The sequence below is a fragment of the Cryptomeria japonica genome, chromosome 11, assembly GCF_030272615.1.
Source record: "Cryptomeria japonica chromosome 11, Sugi_1.0, whole genome shotgun sequence".
Taxonomy (NCBI): Eukaryota; Viridiplantae; Streptophyta; class Pinopsida; order Cupressales; family Cupressaceae; genus Cryptomeria; species Cryptomeria japonica.
This window is the reverse complement of record NC_081415.1, coordinates 197727654-197747576: the sequence shown is the minus strand read 5'-3', so window position 1 is coordinate 197747576 and position 19923 is coordinate 197727654. Positions and strand designations below refer to the sequence as shown.

General features: G+C 35.2%; 1 protein-coding gene across 4 annotated transcripts in view; it reads right to left on the bottom strand.

Moving 5' to 3' along the window:
- Positions 1-964: 964 nt before the first annotated feature.
- The window catches only part of LOC131051791 (probable aldo-keto reductase 1), a 63501-nt gene continuing 44542 nt past the window's right edge, over positions 965-19923 (bottom strand). For all 4 annotated transcript variants that reach the window (XM_057986395.2, XM_057986392.2, XM_059214714.1 and 1 more), the window contains 2 exons: positions 1876-2029; positions 965-1782 (listed from right to left, as the gene is read on the bottom strand). In XM_057986395.2, coding sequence (XP_057842378.2) covers positions 1607-1782; positions 1876-2029 — 330 coding nt within the window. In that variant the 3' untranslated portion in view covers positions 965-1606. The remainder of the gene's footprint in view (positions 1783-1875; positions 2030-19923) is intronic.

Here is a 19923-nt window from a genome sequence, read left to right as displayed (position 1 = left end):
TTGGAGCCAGTTTAGCCATGTCCTTTTATTTATGGTTTGTTTGTCTTACAAGTTATTTTCAATTTCATAGTTATCTCTTTAATGTTCGTCATTACTTTATATGAAAATAATAAGTTTAATTTTTAATTTGTTTTTCAAAATATATTCTATATTATTATTTTTAAAATTTAGTTACAATATTATCCAATGATCAAATAATCCATGATAATTTTACATATATCAACTCAAAAAAGATAAATAGTTACCTAATTTAACTTTGACTGAGATGACAAGTTATCAAATAGTCCATGAGTTTCTTTACAGAATATTCCAAACTTATTAGGACCTCTTAACATTTCTTTAATAAGAAGCGTATTATCAAATTCATAATTAAGATGGGAGAGAGGATTTTAAAATTAGTAATCTTTTTAAATCTGTAGATTGCTTTATAAATCTGTCATAAGAGCTGTGTAATGGATCTGACTCATTGAAGTCGTGGTTTGGATGCAATGAATGTATTAGTATCCTACCTATAGTATTTATATTAACTCTAACTTAATTGAACTAAATTTTATTTTTTTTAATGATTTTTGTAAGGACTATTCCCATCATGAATCAATAGAGAGAAAGATAAATGACATTTTTAAAATTATTAAATGAAAAAAAAAATATTGACTAAAGAATTGTTCAAATTTTTTAATTCTATACAATGATTGGTTGAACTAATAACAAAATTGGATGCAATGAATATATTAGTAGCTGTCTATGCCATCTATAACTCATTGTATTGGTAATCTTTTAATATTATTTTGGTACATTTGTCAATCAAAATTGATTTTTCTTTTATTAAAGTTTTCAAGGAAAATATTAAGTTTACTGTATAAATTATTCTATTTCCAACATATTACTTTCCCATTTTACCAGCACATCTTTATTTAACAATGTGATGTGGAACAACAATTTTCAAAATTGTCTACAAATAAAAAGCACAAAAAATAAATTTAAATTACATATAGTCAGAAAAATTGTTGAGATACAGTTCAAATAGTCAAACCCTTGGCTTAAAAAGTACCCGTTTGACACTTTTGCAATCAGGGGTACTCACCTACTTTAAAACTTTGGTCTTAACACTAAGCAATTCCTGCACTATGGTCTCATGCCAAAATTCTTAAAACTCGTCTTAGAACAAAAATTCACTTCATCTTTTTACGTACAGGAACCCAGAGTTCCAGAATCTAACAAAACCAATTTATATCAAGGTTTTGTTGTGGCATACATTCTAAATCTCCTGAACTTGAGCCATATCAATCAATCTTCAACATTTATTCATATATGTTCATTCATCCTGTCCAAGAACATATATTCTGATAAATGAGTGTGTATTCAAAAACTCGAACCAGCACCATCTATCTATCATTCTCTTCTTTTAATCTGGCCATGTGAAATGTATTACAAAGTCACAAAAACAACTAGTAGAACTGTCAAGATACACTTAAACAATATTTGACTATGAGTCAGATGATCAACGACTGTTGATGCCTCGAACATGTCAAGATCTATATGTTGGTAATGCAATAAATGTATTTTAACAGATGTACTTGTAATGGACGATAAACTTCAAGCATGCTCATGCACATGGAGGTGTAAAGGCAAATTTCCATGAGCTTTTATCCTCCTCGGTACTTTTTAAACCCGCAATTTCATTTTCTGGGACTGCATTTGAAATTTCATCGTGATCCCTCTTTGAAAGCTTTATACTCAATGATGCAATATTATCATCCAAATTCTTCGTTTTAGTTGTTCCTGTACAAATACAATGCTTGTAAGTTTCCTATTGGGTGGTACCCGAATTACAATGACCTATTTCTTGTGATCTGTATCAATGACTTCATTTACCTGGAATGGGTACAACATCATCTCCTTGATGGAGAACCCATGCCAAAGCTAGCTGAGCTGGTGTGCAATTATGCTTCTTTGCAATATTAGAGACACGTTCATATAAAATTTCGTTCTTCTTCAGATTTTCTGGCTTAAACCTTGACATAAAACTCTATAAACATAAAACAACATCTAGTTAATGAAATTATATTTTTTTATGTCACTCGAACAAGAAACAAATTAACCCAGCTAGCAAAATGTATTTTCCTTCATGTCTTAAATTGTAGTCCACTATCATTAATCGAAAAGGTTACAAAGAAATATAAAGATTTCACTCAACCTGAAGAGCAAAAAAGAAAAAATATTGTATGGGTAAAAGGCAAAGCTCTTGAATCTTGATCCATATGTATCTGTAAAGTTGGTATGCAGAATTTGGTTATAATAAATATAAACATTAGGTTTAAAAACATTATTTTTACCGTTGAGGACTTGTTATTGGTGTGAGAACAAGAAACCTATTTTAATATTTTACATTTGTATGAACGTCAATTTTTATCTTCAAGTTTGACCCTGTTGTTAAGCAAAGTTTTAGATGCATGTTTTTAGCAATACAAGAAATATCATAAATGTCAGTGTTTCCATAAAAGAAAAATGAAATTAAATGGTAAGGTTCTAATGTATTATAGAAGTAGACAATGGAAGTCCATTTAGCCCCACGTACTTGACAATCAGTTGGGTACGAGAATATTTTAGTTGTCATGCATTATGTATTAACATTAAGCATATTTGGGTAGCCATAACCCGTGTGCAAGATAATCCTGGAGGTTTCCATACAAGCCATTACAATGTGCAATATCAACCATAAAAACAATTGAGAATGACTAACAAAGAAAAATATTCCAATAATCTAATGTACTCTTTCATCAAAATGCATTAAGATAATAAAAAAGGAACAACTAATGGTTGAAAATTGCTTCATAGTGACCTCTAGCTGTCTTACCTCCCAAGACTTGTACTCATTCATTAATATAAGAATTTTGTAATTGTCATGTTTCAAAGAAAATTATCTTTAGAAGACTTCATTTTTAGAAACTACACTACCACTAGGAACATGCAGTTTGGATGCCTCGTGTTTCTTTTTTTGGCTTACATTGGAATGACATGCTAGTGAAGAATATGTTTCCTATGTAACTTAATTGTGAGTCATACATCACCCTTGAAGTTCTTTCACTCCAAACCTCCCATTCCTCTAATTTTGTACAATACTTCACCTCAGGTTTTACTCACACTTGGAAAGAAAATATTTTTTCTTACATAGCATAATTAAAGTAACATTATCACAGAAAATATACTGTGGGAACATCCTCTAATGAAAATACAACATTTCAGATATGGCAAGCGTTTCTTTTTACATGTCACATTCCCACAAAACTGAAAATAAAAACATTTTTGCAACTAAACAAACACCATCTATATGTTCTTTGGTTAAAACAATCACTAACTATTGCAAAATACAATTAACAAAAATGACCATAGCTATGATAACTCCAACGAGAAGGTTCAATATGCTTCATAAATCATGAATCAATTATAGAGTCCAGACTATGTCTAACCATTATAACCAGTACAACTTGAAATTCAGACAGAGACAGACAAGGGCATATATTGTACCATCTTAAGTTAATATCTTAACTTTAGCAGATCCAGATGAAACGAATATGATGTTTTATCATCTACTAGATTTGCAACTCATGAGAAGATGACCACAAACATATTTTATTACTGTTAAAAATTGATCCTCGCTTTGTGAATTATTTGGTTCATTTACAGTAGACGATAGTTATATCTACATGTATGCACACTACAAGAGTATTCAGAAGTATCTTAGTCGATAACAAATATTGATCTCTATTGCAGGATCAAAGTAGAATCTTAAAATTCACATAGAATCACATCTTAAGTTCTTGAGCCTGTGGCTGTGGTAGTTGAAAAATCTAAGGCACATGCAAAGAAAACAAATTACATGATATAGCACTCGTGCATTGATGGTACGCGATGGAAGTCCACTTAGCACCACATACTTGAGAATTATAGTGCAATATATTAATAAATTTAGTATGGGACAGGGGCTTCTCAAAAATTAACACACCAAGCAGCTTTTATTTATTCTAAAAATTGACTTTCTTGAGTTAAAATATAATATGATTTTCTGTGTCTCTAAAAACTACTTCTTAGTTACAAATTGAAAAATAGCGCATCTGAGATAGAGATGCGCACTTCTCAAAATAATAGATGAACAAACAATTAAAACACTCATAAATTAAATCACCTACATGCAGTCTCTCAACTAGGTGATTGATTCTTAAAATAAGACTTTAAAACTGAGCAAATAAATTTGCAAATCATGCCCATTTAATATAGCTCCTAAAAAGTCCGCAAAATCCCACTCCAAACTAAATTTAGCCTCCTAAAACTAATTTGAGACTATTGGAAAAGTTGAACCTAAAACAAAATTGCCTATTATTAACTATTCCCGAAATTCCAGCAAACTAAATGACTTCAGCACTAACTGTCTTAATCTTCATCAACTACTATCTATCACCTTCATCAACAAATATCTTCAATGGCAACTATTCAACTTCAACAACATCAATAGTTCGACTTCATCAACATTAGTTAACTTTGTCAGCTTTACTTCATCAGCATTCTGCTATTTTACATCAAAAGTTCTTGTCTCTATCATACCTTTATGCAATTTTCAAGGCTTTTACAATGACCAATTCTTCATATTTTTGTGGTAGAACTTCAATTTGTTCATTTTGTAGTATATTAGCTTATCACTATCAATTCGGAGTGGACAACAACCCACTATTCTTTGTTGTTCCAATGAGTTTGAAGATTCTATCTAGGGTCAAGCTGTCTTAGTTTGATCATCTAGAATTGAAAGATTTCAGAATGCTTTTAACAAAAGCCTAATATTTCAACCTAGGGCCTTGCAATTAAACTAATGATAAAGTAAACTTTTATTCACATGAACTTTCAATTTCTGCTTCTATACATAAAAATATCTAGTAATTAGTTCACTTGCCATGATTTGAGGTAGAGGTTTTAAACTTTTATTAAAGTAATTATAAATCCTGTGTGTAAAATTACCCGCATAAATGAAGGAACCCTTGGACTGAAAAAACTCAATAGATTGAAGAAAAATGAATTAACCTAACCACCAAATTTGCTTTGACATCATGTGGGAATTTAGATATTCTTTAATAAAAGTCGAAGACCTCTATTCGGGACTTTGGCAATTAAACTAATTATTACTAGCCATTTCTATGCATAGAATTGGAAATTGACTATTCACATGAATTGAAGTCGGCTTCATATAATTAGAAATTGACTATTCACATAAATTGAAGTCGGCTTTCTCATTACCTATTGAAAACAAAATACACATATATATAGCCTCTTGGATGCATTAATCTGGTGTCTAGGCATGATGTTGACAACTAGATACAGTGTGATACTTGATTAACTTCAATCAAAGAAAAACATATTTTTATTAGCTACCTTGATAAAATTTATTTCTCTGGACAAACATAAATAGAAAATTTGTGAAGTAAAATATTACACCAACAATCATCTTCTCATTTCGTCAATCTTGTAATTCTATGGATCACATCCTTGGTAATATGGTAGGGTTGGTTTGTCTATATACATGAACCTACATGTATCCAAACCAAGATCATTTTTAAGAAAAAAAATTGAAATTCAGTAAGGGGAGGACCAATTTGCACGTGTTGAGGTACAAGTACTTGCATGACCACCATATTTGACTTCCAATTTAGTGTACAACTCCCTTCATCAATAGTTTTCCTAAATCGAATCCATTATGCAATGGTCAATCTCATCCTACATTTAATGAATGTTCTTTTGAATGCATCTGCCCTCTAAGTTAGACCATTCTATAGCAAATGGTTGGAAAGGCTTAGAAGGATCTTGTCTATATGCTTTCAACGTCTTCTATTTGCACTTTGGCTCTTTAATTTTCTAATCCTCCACAACCTTTGGCTAGTCCACCATCTTACAATAAGGCCTCACTCATTTATGTCTACCATTCCACTATTAATTACAATATATTTTTACATTTTATTGTTCACAGATTTAAAACTTTCATTTTCCTTTTCTTTCTTGCAATCTTGTTTGAGTTCCACTACTAACTATTTTGTATAGTCACCCAGATCTCCACCGATCCCCTTTTTGGTCTTTCGTTGCTTTCACTTTATGCTTCCTTACTTTTTATTTATTATTTTTCAATTATTTCTTTTGTACACTTTCAATGACAATAATTTTTTTTTAAATTTTCTTTGTGAACTCTCCATCCACACGTTCATACTTTCTTAAACTATGTACAACCAAACTATAGCATTTTCAACATCCATTTTGTAATAGCCATGCTACATTATGCGCTACTCCATTTCTCTCTTGTGGGAGAATTGGCATATCTTCATTCTTTAATTTTCTCAAGGGAATTCCCTTTTAAATTGTAACTCTCCTACTTCATCAAGCCACCTTTTTTTCATTTTGCCATTGATGGTGATGCAAGTAGAGGCATTGACAAAGAGCATGCTAAAGAATTGGATAAAGTGGAGCCCCAATCCCTTGAACTTAAAGCATGGTCAGAACAAAGGGCCATTCAATGTAGTCATAAGCCTTGGAAAAGAATTTCAAGAATAAAGCCTTCTATTGTGAGTGTCTAGCTCATACCATAACTTCCCAAACTGCAGTGATATTATCAAGAATGTACCTAGATTTTATGAAACTAATTTGCTTTGGCCACACAATTTGCGGAAGGAGGTGACACATCTTCAAAGCCAAAGCTTTAGCAATGATCTTGTATGACACATTGAGCAAGATGATAGGCCTCCAATTGCAGATGTCTTCCAACTCTCTAGACTTGGGTATGAAATTTATATTTCCTTTGTTAATGACTTTCCCTAGTGACTTAGAGTGGAAAGCTTCCATATAAACTTTATGTAGGTCCTCACCCACACAATCCCAGAAGGCCTTGTAGAATTTACAAGGGAAGCCATCCCAACTAAGAGCCTTGTCATTTCCATGGCGTAAAAAGCCTCATTTGAGATTAACAATGGAGAGAAATCGATCAAAGTCTTCTTGTGAGGAGGAAAGCTGACAAGGAACAACCTAGAGGAATACTTAAAGGGCATGGTCTTGTTCAAGAGAGTTTTCTTGGGGCTATGAAAACTTGTTCATAGTGCTTGACAAAAACTTGGAGAATATTCAATAAATCTGTGAGAATGTCTTGGTCATCCTTGATCTACTTAATGCCATGAGAGGTGTGACCTAGCCTTGATTTTAGTGCCAATGCAACCTAGCCTTGATTTTAGTGCCTCTGGCTGAGTGGTTATATGCAATCTACTTCTAGTGCCTAAGCTCTACCACCCTAACCTGCAAAGCAAGAGAGAAGGGATTGACTTCAAGAGTCGTCCTAGCATTGTAGAGATCCAAGGTGGTGGCCTTGCATGCACGATGTCGAAAGGCAGCCAGTCTTTGCTTGCATATGCAAAGAAAACGAGACATTCCTTAGATGGCTCCATTCCACCAAGCAATCTAGCTAGTTGACTAAGCGGGCCACGATTCAAGATTATAGACTTTCTGGCCAGTGAAGGCTAATTGTTGTGACATTTTCAAACATCACCCCATTGCAAATGGGAACCACCACTTTTCACTTGTTAGCATAGGTGTTTTGCTTAGTTTGTGTAGCTTGGAAATAGTTTTGTTTCCTAGCTCTTAAGGAAGGTGATGTCTTGTCAGTTTGGAAAGAACAGTTGATCAATCCTTGAAGTGATTAAGAGTGTGAAACCTTGTCCTTGGAGTTGGATAGATAGAGTCAAGAAATTCACTAAGTCTTAGGTCAGTAATGGGTACATCAAGTCAGGAATTATAAGCCTGGGATAGGAACTAAATGTGTAATCCATTGTCTAGACTACGAAAAAACCCTTGTTTCGAGATTAGAAATGTGCAATTGTTCCAGGGAAGGAAAATGAAAGTTCATCCTTAAGGGTGAATCAAGTTAGGAATTCCTGGGTTGAGATGTGGAGTGAGGAAATTTTCCAAGAATTGATTCTCAAGGATAAAATCCATGTTTGAAGTATGGAAATTTGGAATTGGAATGTGGAAATTCTTGTCAAGACAACCTTCGAAGATGAGAAATGGGATGAGATCATGGAAATTCAATTGATAGAGCATGGAATTTTAAAATGTTGTCAAGAAAATGAAGAAATTTCCAAGGTTTGAGAGAAGAATGAAAGATGAAAGTGGGATTTTATCAATGATAAGGAAATGAAATTTGAAAATGATAAGTGTGGATTAGAAGGGGCAAAATGATGGAAAACTCTAAGTTTGAGATAAGGAATTCCAAAATCCGTGACAAAGCAAAATCCGCGACCAAACAAAATCCGTGACCAAAGTGAAATCCACGACCAAGCAAAATCCGCGACAAAGAAAAATCTGCAACCAAGGAAAAGCCACGGAAAAGTGAAGGGATGAAATTTTTTCCTTGCAATAGCAAAATACACAAAAAATTTTAAAATTCAATTTTTGTCACGTCATTGAAAAATCTATGTAAAAATGCAAGGGTTTTGGATTTTTCCATGACTAGGGAAAATCCCGGAGAATGTTTGAGCAAGTAAATTTTTCCTTGACTCATGGAAATCCATGAAAATTCATCCACTAGTCATGAAAATCCACAAAATAATTTGGGCATGTGAAATTTTCCATGGAGTCTTTGTCCATGTTTCACAATGATTTGAATGCAATAGCTTTTAACTCTCGATTTTTGTCATAGTTAACTTAATGTTTCATCCTCAAATCATAGTTTAAGTTGTGGTCTCTTTTTAAGTTTCATGCAAGGAGGTGGATGCAATGATGGTAAACACAAAGAACTTCACAAAATGAAGGAAGGACTTCACCAAATGGAGAGGACAACATTTGCAAGGACAAGCTCATGACCTTCAAAGAGGATGCACGAGAACAATCCAAGGGCTAAAGGAACTCAACCATGCGGATGAAGGACTCAACAATACAAGACAAGATCCACATTTCACATTGCAATTACACCATGTGGGATTGCTCTACAACATCAAAGATTCATACTTCATCAAGAGGATGAAGGCATATAAGGAGGTGTTCCAAGACATCATTTTATCATTAAGGATCCTACACGACCTTGGATTTCCTTATCAAGATGAGGGACTCTACAAGATGATCAGTGCAAGACAACAGTGACAAGGATGAGAGAATCAAGGTCAAGAGCATTCAAGATATTTCAAAGGAAACTTAGGAAAGACATCGCACCATGAAGTCAATGAACTACATCAAGGAGTTAAGAATCAAGAATGGAAATGCAAGATGATAGCAATCACAAGGTGAATCCTCAAACATGAGGATGAAATGTGAAAAACTTGATCAAGAAGTTGCAATTTGGGAATATGAACGATCACAATCAGTCAAAAACTTAGAAATGTTGAGTATCAAGAGATATTGATAAGGATTCAAGGACATTTTTGTGATGATTTACAAGATGTGCATGCTGATGTGGCACCCAATTATCATCAACCAATCAAATGATGCCATGTCAACATGTCCAAGTACATTGAACCTAACTAATCTAGTGAAGAAACAAGCGACACATGGAGCTATATTAAAAAATATTCAATAGACCTAACCTCATCTCTCATTGGTCCTTGGTTCAAAGGACATGCGTCCAAAATCTTGTAATTTTCTCATTGGTCAATGAGGTGTTAGTTGTAACTACCCTAATTAGGGTTTTCTTTAAATTATTGTGGCCATTGATCTAGAATCGATCTTGGCCATTCATATGTAATTGAGACCTCTATATAAGGCTATATCTTCTCATTTGTAAAGGTTAATAGAATATAGTCAGAGAATAGTTGATAATTAGCAAGTAGAAGTAGAGTAGGAGTTCAGAGATTGTTGCCAAGGCTATGTTGGAATAAACATATGCTTTCATTGAAGATATGGTGGATTTTGTGTGTTGTTACAATGTATTGTATGGTTTCTACTTCTCAAGTTTAGATATGTTTACATAAGCTGAATCAATTGAATGGAAGATCTTGTTGTTGATTAATAGTGAAGCCTATATGTTCATACCATTTGGAATTTGTTGATTGCAAATTGCTGTGCATGGTTAGTTTGAACTTGATTGAAAGCTTAACTTCAATTGCTCTTTGCTTATTGTTCATGGTGTTAATGTGCATAAGTGTAATGTCCCTTCCTAAATTCTGGAATAAGAATCAGAAAAAAACATGAAATTAGGTTAGAGATTATACCTGGTCAACTGGATTAAACACAATTTCCTGCATATAACCAAGAATCCAGATGCAAATAGATACATTCCTCTGTTAATAAACATGTGGGTTTAACATTATAATATAAATTCCAAATTATACACAACATGATGTTGGAGGGAGGATACTAAGTGGCCTGCTTTGGAGTCTCTCTACCCAAGCCCAAGAGAGGTAGTTACAACTTACACCAACCTTCTTGCTCCACTTGGTGTCTCCAACTGACCTCCTCATATATCAACCCTCTTCATGGATTTCTTACCTTGTGAGTTCGGGATGAGGCTGTAACCAGGTTGCTAGACTCCTCAAGCTAAGTGCTCTCAAGGTCCTAGACACCTCTGGTGTCATTCTAGAACAGCCAACCTACAAGTCTCCCTTAACCTCTCCATTACACCTCAATTATAGTTTTTTAAATTCTTATCAGTATTTTCTTTATAGCTGGATTGTTAATTTCCATTCATGATTAACTATACAGATTTTCATATTAAATATGTATGGTATGGGAGATATCGAAGGAACGAAGATTGATCGAGGAGATGAATATCTCGAATATCTGTATATGGTGGGGTGGGAGCGAACATGACTTGGTGTATTGTGTTATTATTATGTTTGCTGAGTTAGTTTCTATCAGATTGCATAAACAGTAATTATTTCATTAATTCCCTTTTGTTACTTGTGATGTTATTTAAGATTGTCATTTATAATTGTAATTCTGATTTATGTGCTTAATAATTTAGCAGCATGATTTGATCATTCATGATTTCTTTTAGGCGTTTTGCTTCCATTATGAGCAATACCATCAAATTGTGAGTTTAGTGCATTAATCTATTTATATCATAATTAACAAATATCTGTATATTACCAGAGTTAGTGATATTTATTTCTTATGAATCTATTACTGTGAGTCTGTGACTGTGTGTCTTAACAGTGTGCATATATAAATCTGATCAATATTTTTGGAAAGATGTTACTATGCTTGTTATGCAGAAATACCGCTTGCTGATGACGTAATCCTCTCCTTTCATCTCTTCTCCTTGCATGTCTCTATCCCTCCTTGGCACCCAATGGCTGGTCTTTATATATCTCCGCCCTTCAATAGGAAGCTTGCTTGGGAGAGGTCATACCTCTTGCCTTTTGGCAATCGCACCCTCCCTTAAACTTGTAAACAATGATTAGTTGATTGCACCCCTTCCATAACTTATCTAATTGCATTTATTGGTTGAGACTCAATCGATATTCATTAGTGATTCTAGATTAGTAAATTCGCTTCTCTATTTCCTGACTTAATGTGTGATACTTAGTACTCTGAGAATATCTCCTTTTTTATATATATCCCATTTCAATTGAATTATCCCTTTTATATCTTCCAATATGAGAAGTCATGCCTCTTCATTATCATTGCACTTTTGAAAGAGTCACAACCTTTGAGCATTAATTATATTTTAATTATCTTTTATTCTAGGAATTGCTGTCTTTAACTATTTTCTTTATTTAATTTAATGATCATTATTTCCCTTAGACAAATATTAAATGTCTTTCTTATTTAAACTGGTGTTATCTTATAAGCTAGCCGTCTGGAATACAGTTTAAAGGCTATGACTTTATGTAATCAATACTACTGGGACTTCTCAATTTGGTGGACATGACAATAAGTGATATGAAAATCATTTGTGTATCCTTAGGAGATTGCACCATCTTTGTGTAGTTGTTTCCTCATGGCGAAGCAAAGCTTGGTTTGGTTTCACTAAGTCAACAATCATTTCTTACATTCATAGGTATTAGCTTAGATTTCTCTAACCTTATCTCCCTTTTGTCTTTTTACTTTCCAAGTTAGTTAAGTGTTCCACGTTCCAACAAAACATAAGTCCCTTTGTGATACCAGCATATCACATCATATACACTAAGCCTATCCACGATATAAAGTCAATTGTTCGCATTGTAAACCTTGGGGTTGCCTTGTTTGATCACGAAGCTTAGCATTCGAGGTTTCCTTGTTCAAGAGAGCATAGAATAATTGGTATTTTATTATGTGTTCGAGGTGTCATAAAAAACACATCAACACTAATGACTCAATAAAGAAGTATTTTTTTTAAATTGACTTTTACACCTCTAAGGAGGTCCCACCTACCATTGGACTCTAAATTGGATGGGAAAGTGGTCTAACAAGGTAACGTTTGGCAATGGCTCCACTAGGATTGAAAAGCAACTAGCAAAGGAGAAAAAATATTGTGCAGAAATCATCACACGATCAACACATTCCAAGACTCTATCAAAGCTAGCCTGAAAGTTCATTAAATATTATTGGAGCTCACCAAAGAACCAAGGTTTAGTGTGCCCACCTTTGATGTTGCGAGCCCACTTTCTCTTGATATTGTTAAAGTCGTGCCACCTAAACAATTGGAACTCTATAATGGAAAAGGTGATCCTCTTACGCATGTCAAAACATTTCAAACCTTGTGTACTGATTTTGCTTATGATCAACGATTGTTTGCAAAATTGTTTACAAGAACCCTAAGAGATAAGGCCTTACAATGGTATTGCTCTTTGCCTTCTTATTCTATCACTTCCTTTCAACAATTGGCAAATGCTTTCATCCAACAATTTCAAAACAACATTGATCCTAAAATCACTTTGACTTATTTAATGCATTGTAAACAAGGTGTTAAAGAAAAAGCGACTGATTTCATTGGTATATAAGCATTTGTGTGCTCAAATTTCTTTTCATGTGCCTGACAATGATATTCAAAGAATTTTCATTTCTAATTTACAAAAAGATATCAGGTTAAAGCTTCTTTTGTCTGAGTTTACTTCCTTTCCGCAGTTGTGCGCAACACTCCACAATTATCAACTGGTTGTGAGTCAAATGGAGCAATCCACTCCTGTGGCTCAGAGTGATAAGGGGGAGAGTGTTCAAAAACCGTTTGGAGTCATAAGTGATTTAATTAAATATTATTTCCTTATCCTAAGGTTTAATATTTAATTATTTTATTACTGATTAATGATATATTGGGCAACTTAGGAAAAGACATTTATATCCAATATCAATGTTATATTTTCTAAGTTAGGCATTGAAATTTGAAGAATGCATTAAGTTATTGTTAAAGACTTAGGCAAGTTCGAACTTGCTTAATTATTGGTTAAAATGCAGCTTGGGCGCCCACCTTGGGAAACAAAATGAAATGTCATTTGGATGCCATATGATAGTGAAATGAAATGAAATTTGGAGAGGTGAATTTGAGAGCATTTACATTTGAATTTCAGAGGGAAAAAACTATAAATACAGGTGCTTGGCCTCCCATTTGGACATTGTTGATGTGTGTTTTAAGCACATAACATTACAGAATAAATTACCAAGACAATTTACCCTCTCTTGAACAAAATCACCTCAGATGCTAAGAATGAGATCAACTACAATGATTCCAAGGTTTCTACATGTCAGGTCTTGACGAGTGGGTAACTCAATGGTCGATGTGAATTGTTGTGTTCACTTGGGGACTTACGCAAATGTTTGGATTATCATGAATGATGCGGAATAGGTGTGCTGACAACTTAAGATTTATCAATATGGCTCTGGATTTACTTCTTAATAAAAAAAAGGCAAAAGGAATAGGGTTCAGGAAATCTATTCTAAACTTAGGAATGTAGGAAATAATGAATCGATCTAGTGGAATCAAACCAATCAAGGTCTCACAATCAGGTATTGACACAAGCTTAGTGCAATCGTCTAAGGTATACTTAAAGATTTTCAGGCTATCACCATCAAACGTTGACACCATCCAAGTTGATGCTTGTCAAGGGACGCGTAATACTTGAAGTTAAGCTTACTTAAAATTCCAATTGACCACACAAGGTGCACTTACCAATGGCAAGAGGCTAGTGGTATGGATTAAGGATTCCACACAAATAAATTCAACAAATCTTCCACTCAATCTAACATACATGAAAATAAATTCTAATCTAACTTGGAGGAATTGAGAACCATGAATGCAAATACAACACTTGAAGAGCAAAATCACCAACAATTGAACAATGATTATGATTCAAATAGTTGTAGCATATACCAACAATTCTACAAAAACTCTCCTTTACAAATGAGAGACAATGAGGTTTATATAGAGCCTCAAAAGAAATGAATGGCTCAAATTGATTTAGATCAACGACCAAGATTACAAGATAAAACCCTAATTAGGGTTTGTACAACCACCACTACATTGGCCAATAAGAAATGAGGGTAGGTAAAATAAATAATATTTGATGTAGCGCCATGTGTCACCTATTCCCTCCTTGAATGAATGTTAACTTGGTACCCTTTGATTGAACGAATGGTGACTAGGATGCCACATCAGCTTGCCTTATACACTTAACCAATTTGCCTTGTACATTCTTCATCTTCACAATGTTTGGAATCCCTTATGATACTTTACATTCCATCCTTATGTTAAGGAATTCCATGAATTGTTCCCTCCTTATGATTGGAAAATTTCCCAATCTTGGAATCCTGAAATATTTCCTTCCTTGGCGCTCTTTGATGTTGGAATTCCTTGATGTAGTTCTGGATTTCTTGATGTAAAATCCTTTGTGTCCATTTCTTAAACTTGCTTTCCTTCATTTGTTCACCATCAAAGTGAAGTCTTCTTCATGATTGATCTAGTCCTCATCTTCACCTTTTGGAATCTCTATCCGAAAATCCCCATCCAATCTTTTGAAGTATTGATCTTCCTTATCCTCATTGCGTGCATCCTCCTTCACCTCAAGCCCTGATCATCGTACTTCCTTTCCTCGTAACAGTCCTGCAAAACAAACAAGCATTGAATCAAACACCCATGTGATAAACTTGATTTCAACCTTGGTGGGAAATCCATCCGCATATAGATTGATCATTCCTCAAAACCATCCGCATTATCCTTGTCCATTCTTCACTTGGTGGGAATTTGATGCCTATCTGGACAACTTCCTTCCTTTGTAATTTCGCCTTGCAGTGGAAATCTAACCCTCACCTGGACTTCTTGTCCTTGAAAATCTTGTGTTGACTGGATCACTATTCCATGGAGTGGAAATCCGGACACCATCAGGACTTTGTTCTTGACATTTGTCCCAACATGTGGTAGGTAATCTTAGAAAATTGTAACACCAATTCTGTAAAATATGAAGGTCCGGATTAAATTCTGGAAGATTTTCCTTAAGAAAAACCGATTTTCAGACTTAGGATAAGTCAGATCACAATTGCTAAGTCTGAAGACACCCATGTAAACTCAGAAAATCAAGTACTTGGAGCCCAAAAATGAATGTCCAGGTCTGAAAATATCACTTAGAGGTCTGAAAACACTCAGAAAGTGACTGATTTTTTATATCAAAGTTGTAATAAAAGTCTGATTTTCTGAGGACTGAGTCTAAATACGCCCTCCAATGTCTGAAAATACTCAAAAAATGGTGTATTGAAGTCTGATTTCTTATTCTTAAGTCTGAATACACCCTCTGAAAGTCTGAAAATGGCTCCAAAAAGTCTGAAGACACTCTGAAAATGATGAATATCAATGGCTGGAAGTGGTCACAGCCATGTCACATGCTTGCATTTGAATTATTTTGACCTTCAAAACTCAGAAATGGTCACACCTGGGCACAACTATGTGGCTGGAAATAAAGTTTCAGTCTGAAGACAACTTGGTATACTCAGAAAAATATCTAAAATGGTGCCCGGAAGTATACCACAATTCTGAAAATGCTTGGAAAAGGGTGTGGAAAAGTCTGATTTTTAGTTCTTAAAGTCTGAAGACACCCTTCCAAGGTCCAACAATGGCTGCCCAATGTCTGAAGAAAACCTACAACTTCAATAAATTAGTCATTTAAATTTGTCGCAGTCATAGGAAACACCTCTATTTGATGGATTTCACCTTCCAAAAGTGAAGTTTGTCAAATCTGGGCACAAACAAAAGGCTGATAAAAAATATCTAAGTCTGAAGACAAATCTGAAAATGGAGTTTCAGACTTAGATCAACAATGGGAGCTCCACCAAATGCCCAAAGAACTCATAATAAATGACGCCCAAGTAAAATTTTCCAAGTTGGCAACTAGGTGGAAATGAAAATCAGTCTGAAGACAACCTGTAACTATGGAGTTCCAGAGTGTAACAACAATGGCAGCCCTTGAAAATGCATTGCAAACTCCTCCAAACAACCCTTAACCAAAATCGCCTTAGTGTGGATGAGCTGGGCAATGAAAAATAATTCTGAAAATGTGTTCCCAGCCAACAATGGAGGTCAAATCACTCCTAGCAATGGCGCCCAGCAAGGTCTGAAAATAATGGCAGCCCTTTAACACTCACAAATATCACCAAAATTCATCAAGATATGGAGGAATCAGCCTCCCAAATGAAATTGCCCAACTTCAGCTATGGCGCCACCACCCAAATCTGGAAATTACTCTCAAAAACTTGCTCCAATGGCTGCCAAAAAATATCGCCCAGCTGGGAATAGGCAGAAAATGAACAACAAAACTAACAAGACACTTCACCAAAATCGCCCAGCTGGAGAAAATCACCCAAATCAGCAACTTAGCAATCACACTCAGTAAATATAATGATATTTTAATGCTGGTCACCTCTCTTTAAACATGTTTTCACCTTGAGTTTTCATTACACAAGCAATGTGGGATAAAACATTTCCACTTTTACACTTGTGTTGGAAAAATCAACTTACCTAGGAAATAATATTTTTTAATTTTTTAAAACATTGCAAGTCATTAAATAATTGTTTTTAATTTTTTAAATAATCGTCGAACACTTGTAAAAACAATTAAATTTGGGGTCAATTTATTTAAAATATTCCAAAATTTAGATCAAAATTAACCCTTGGGGGAAAATTGCCCCATGTTGGGATAAAAATCCCAATAAAAACTCATTAAAAATTATTAAAATGCTCTTGGGGGAAATTCGCCCCATGTTGGGATAAAAATCCCGACAAAAATTTCATCAAACTTGCACATAAAATAGGCCAGGGGAAAATCGACTTGGGCATGGATAAAGAATCCACACAAAAATTCACTTCATATGCAAAAAAAAAAACTCCCTGGTGGAAAAACGAAGGTAGTCTGGAAAAATCCTGACACTTAGCCAATTTTAATGCTTCCAGGGCAAAAACGACCCAAGCATGGATAAACAGTGGTGGAAAATCATAACCAATATGGATTTCAGGGGAAACCCATGTGTAGTGTGGATTTTGGGTGGGGGAAAAGGGTGGGTAGTCTTGAATATGAGGGGAAAAGCACCTCTAGCATGGAATTTGACCTTCTAACCCTTGGAATATGGATTTCTCTTAGAAATTTGGCATTTTAACCAATCAAAATCACTTAGAAACTTCAAAATTTGACTAGACTTAGGCAAATTTTCCCAAAAAATGAGCGAAATGCTAGGAAATTATTGGGATTAAGTGCGAAATCAACTTGAATAATGCCTAGGAGCGAGAAAACAACTCCAAAAGGTCTGAAATACCTTGGCACTTTAAAATCACTGATATGCGTGTTTAAAACACGTTAATGCTCAAGAAGGTCAACACTTAGCAAGAATAAATCAAAACTCTAAGGCAACCCCTAGACTTAGGCAAAACTCAGGATCACTCTAATATTTTGACATTTTAAACACATGATCCTATTCAAAATTCAAAAACCCTCTCATCGGCAAAGGCAAACACTAGGAAATTAGGCAAAACTTCTACTCTAAAAAGCGAAAAGTGGGGGTCCCCATTTGCAATGGGGCGATATGTGAAGACGTCAAGACAGACATCTTGAAAAATTGCATCGTTATGCTGTCGGTTTGGCAATTGAAATCTGAGCTTCGAAGTGAGCCTTCCTAGCTAAGTGCAGTTTCGTACTTCCAAGACAGTACCTAGCTGTTTTACCTGTCCTTTCAGTGATATTTGCGAGTTTGTTGAAGTGTGGAATTGCTAGTTCTGCTGTAGTTCGAATTTTGGTGTGTTTCCAAGCTGCTGGGGAAGTCATGGCTGAAGCATATTTTCATTCATAAGTCTCTGTGTGACCTCCTGCTGCTTCTAGGCTAAGTTACCGGTTTGGGTTTGGGCACGGGTTCGGGTTTGAAGAACCCGGTACGCCAGTACGGCAAAATTTTGAAAAGGGGTTTGGGTTTGTTTGGGTTCGTTAGTACAAAAACATGTAAATTTTATATATATATATATATATTTTGATAGTTGTGAAGCTTATAAGCATGAATTAAAATTTGCATGTCACATAGCATCATATAAACAACAAAACAAACATAATTTTGTTCACCCTTTCTTCAACCTGCTCTCATAAAACTTTTGTTTGCAACACTAATGAGGTGAAATGAGTCAATAAAATGTTTTAGAAGTCAATTTTAGGTTATAACTTTCACTTTTTACAAGGTGGAATTGAAAAAAAAATTAAATTTGCATTGTTTTTTGACTTTACAAGCCGCCCAGCCGCCTGGGTTTGACTGGGTCCACCCGGGTTCGAGTGGGTTCGACCCCTGGTCGAACCCACTCTGGGTTTTTAGAACCCTAGTCGAACCCAGGTCAAACCGGACCCGTACCACGGACCCGGTCGAACCCGGACCCGTACCAAGGGGGCCCAGAGGCGAACCCGGTAACCTAGCTTCTGGGTATTGGCTCCTTGGTTTTCGATGTCCTAGGCGATTCTTCCTGTAAGTTTGCATTGGTTTTCGAGTGTATTGGAATTTATATTGCAAATTGAACTTTTGCTTTGGTACGCCATATGCTGGAGGTGCTTTGGGTTGTGTGTCTTGGGTTTGGGGCATTGTTGGTTGCTGTTTATCTATTCTATCCTTATCGCCTTCTTTGTATCTTTCATTTGCATCTAGTTTGCGGGTTTTCCGTTGAGTATAGAGAAAGATATGAGTGATTTGGTGGGTTTTCAGCTTGCTGTCATAAAATTACAGATTTCCAGAAGTTGGTGTTTGGGAGTGCCTTTGGTAATGTGAGAAGGTTAGTTGATTTGAGAGTGATTTGGGGTGTTTTTGGGTGAGTTTGGAGAGAGAATTGAGCATTTCTTGGTTTCTTGAAATTGCTGGTCTACATGTTATTGATCCTAGGATTTCATGAATTCATGTTGAAGGATCTTTTGGGAGTTAGTAACTGTTTCAAGAAATTTATCAAAATTGGACAGCATTACTTCTCTATTATATCTCTCTATTTTATATTGTAAGGTTAAGTAGTAGTACTACTAACCATTTCTGGATTGTAAGCATTCCCACTGGAAAGTGGAAGAGGCTGGCTTGCCGCCTATATTTTGATATTTGTAACTTAGTCCTCCTGCTGCATAAGCGGTTGAGTGATATGTTTGTAATGGTCCTCTTGCTGCATAAGCAGTTGAGTGATGTTTGTTGTAATGATCCTCCCGTTGCATAAGCGGTTGAGTTGAGCTTGTTTGGTGTGTTCGGTCCTCCCGCTAAAACATTGCGATCGAGTGATTCGTGTTTTGGGAGTGTTGTTCTCTTGGCTGGTTTACCGCCAAGCTTCTTGATTCACCCGCTGGATAAGCGGAAGCGGTTGGCTTGCCGCCCATTATTGTATTCAGCACTTCAGCAGATTATTACTAACGATCCCCTACTACCGTATGCTCTCACCCTCTCAGTCTGGGCTCTCGATGATCAAAAGGTGTAGGGTTCCCTTCAGTTGTTTGGATTTCATTATTCTAA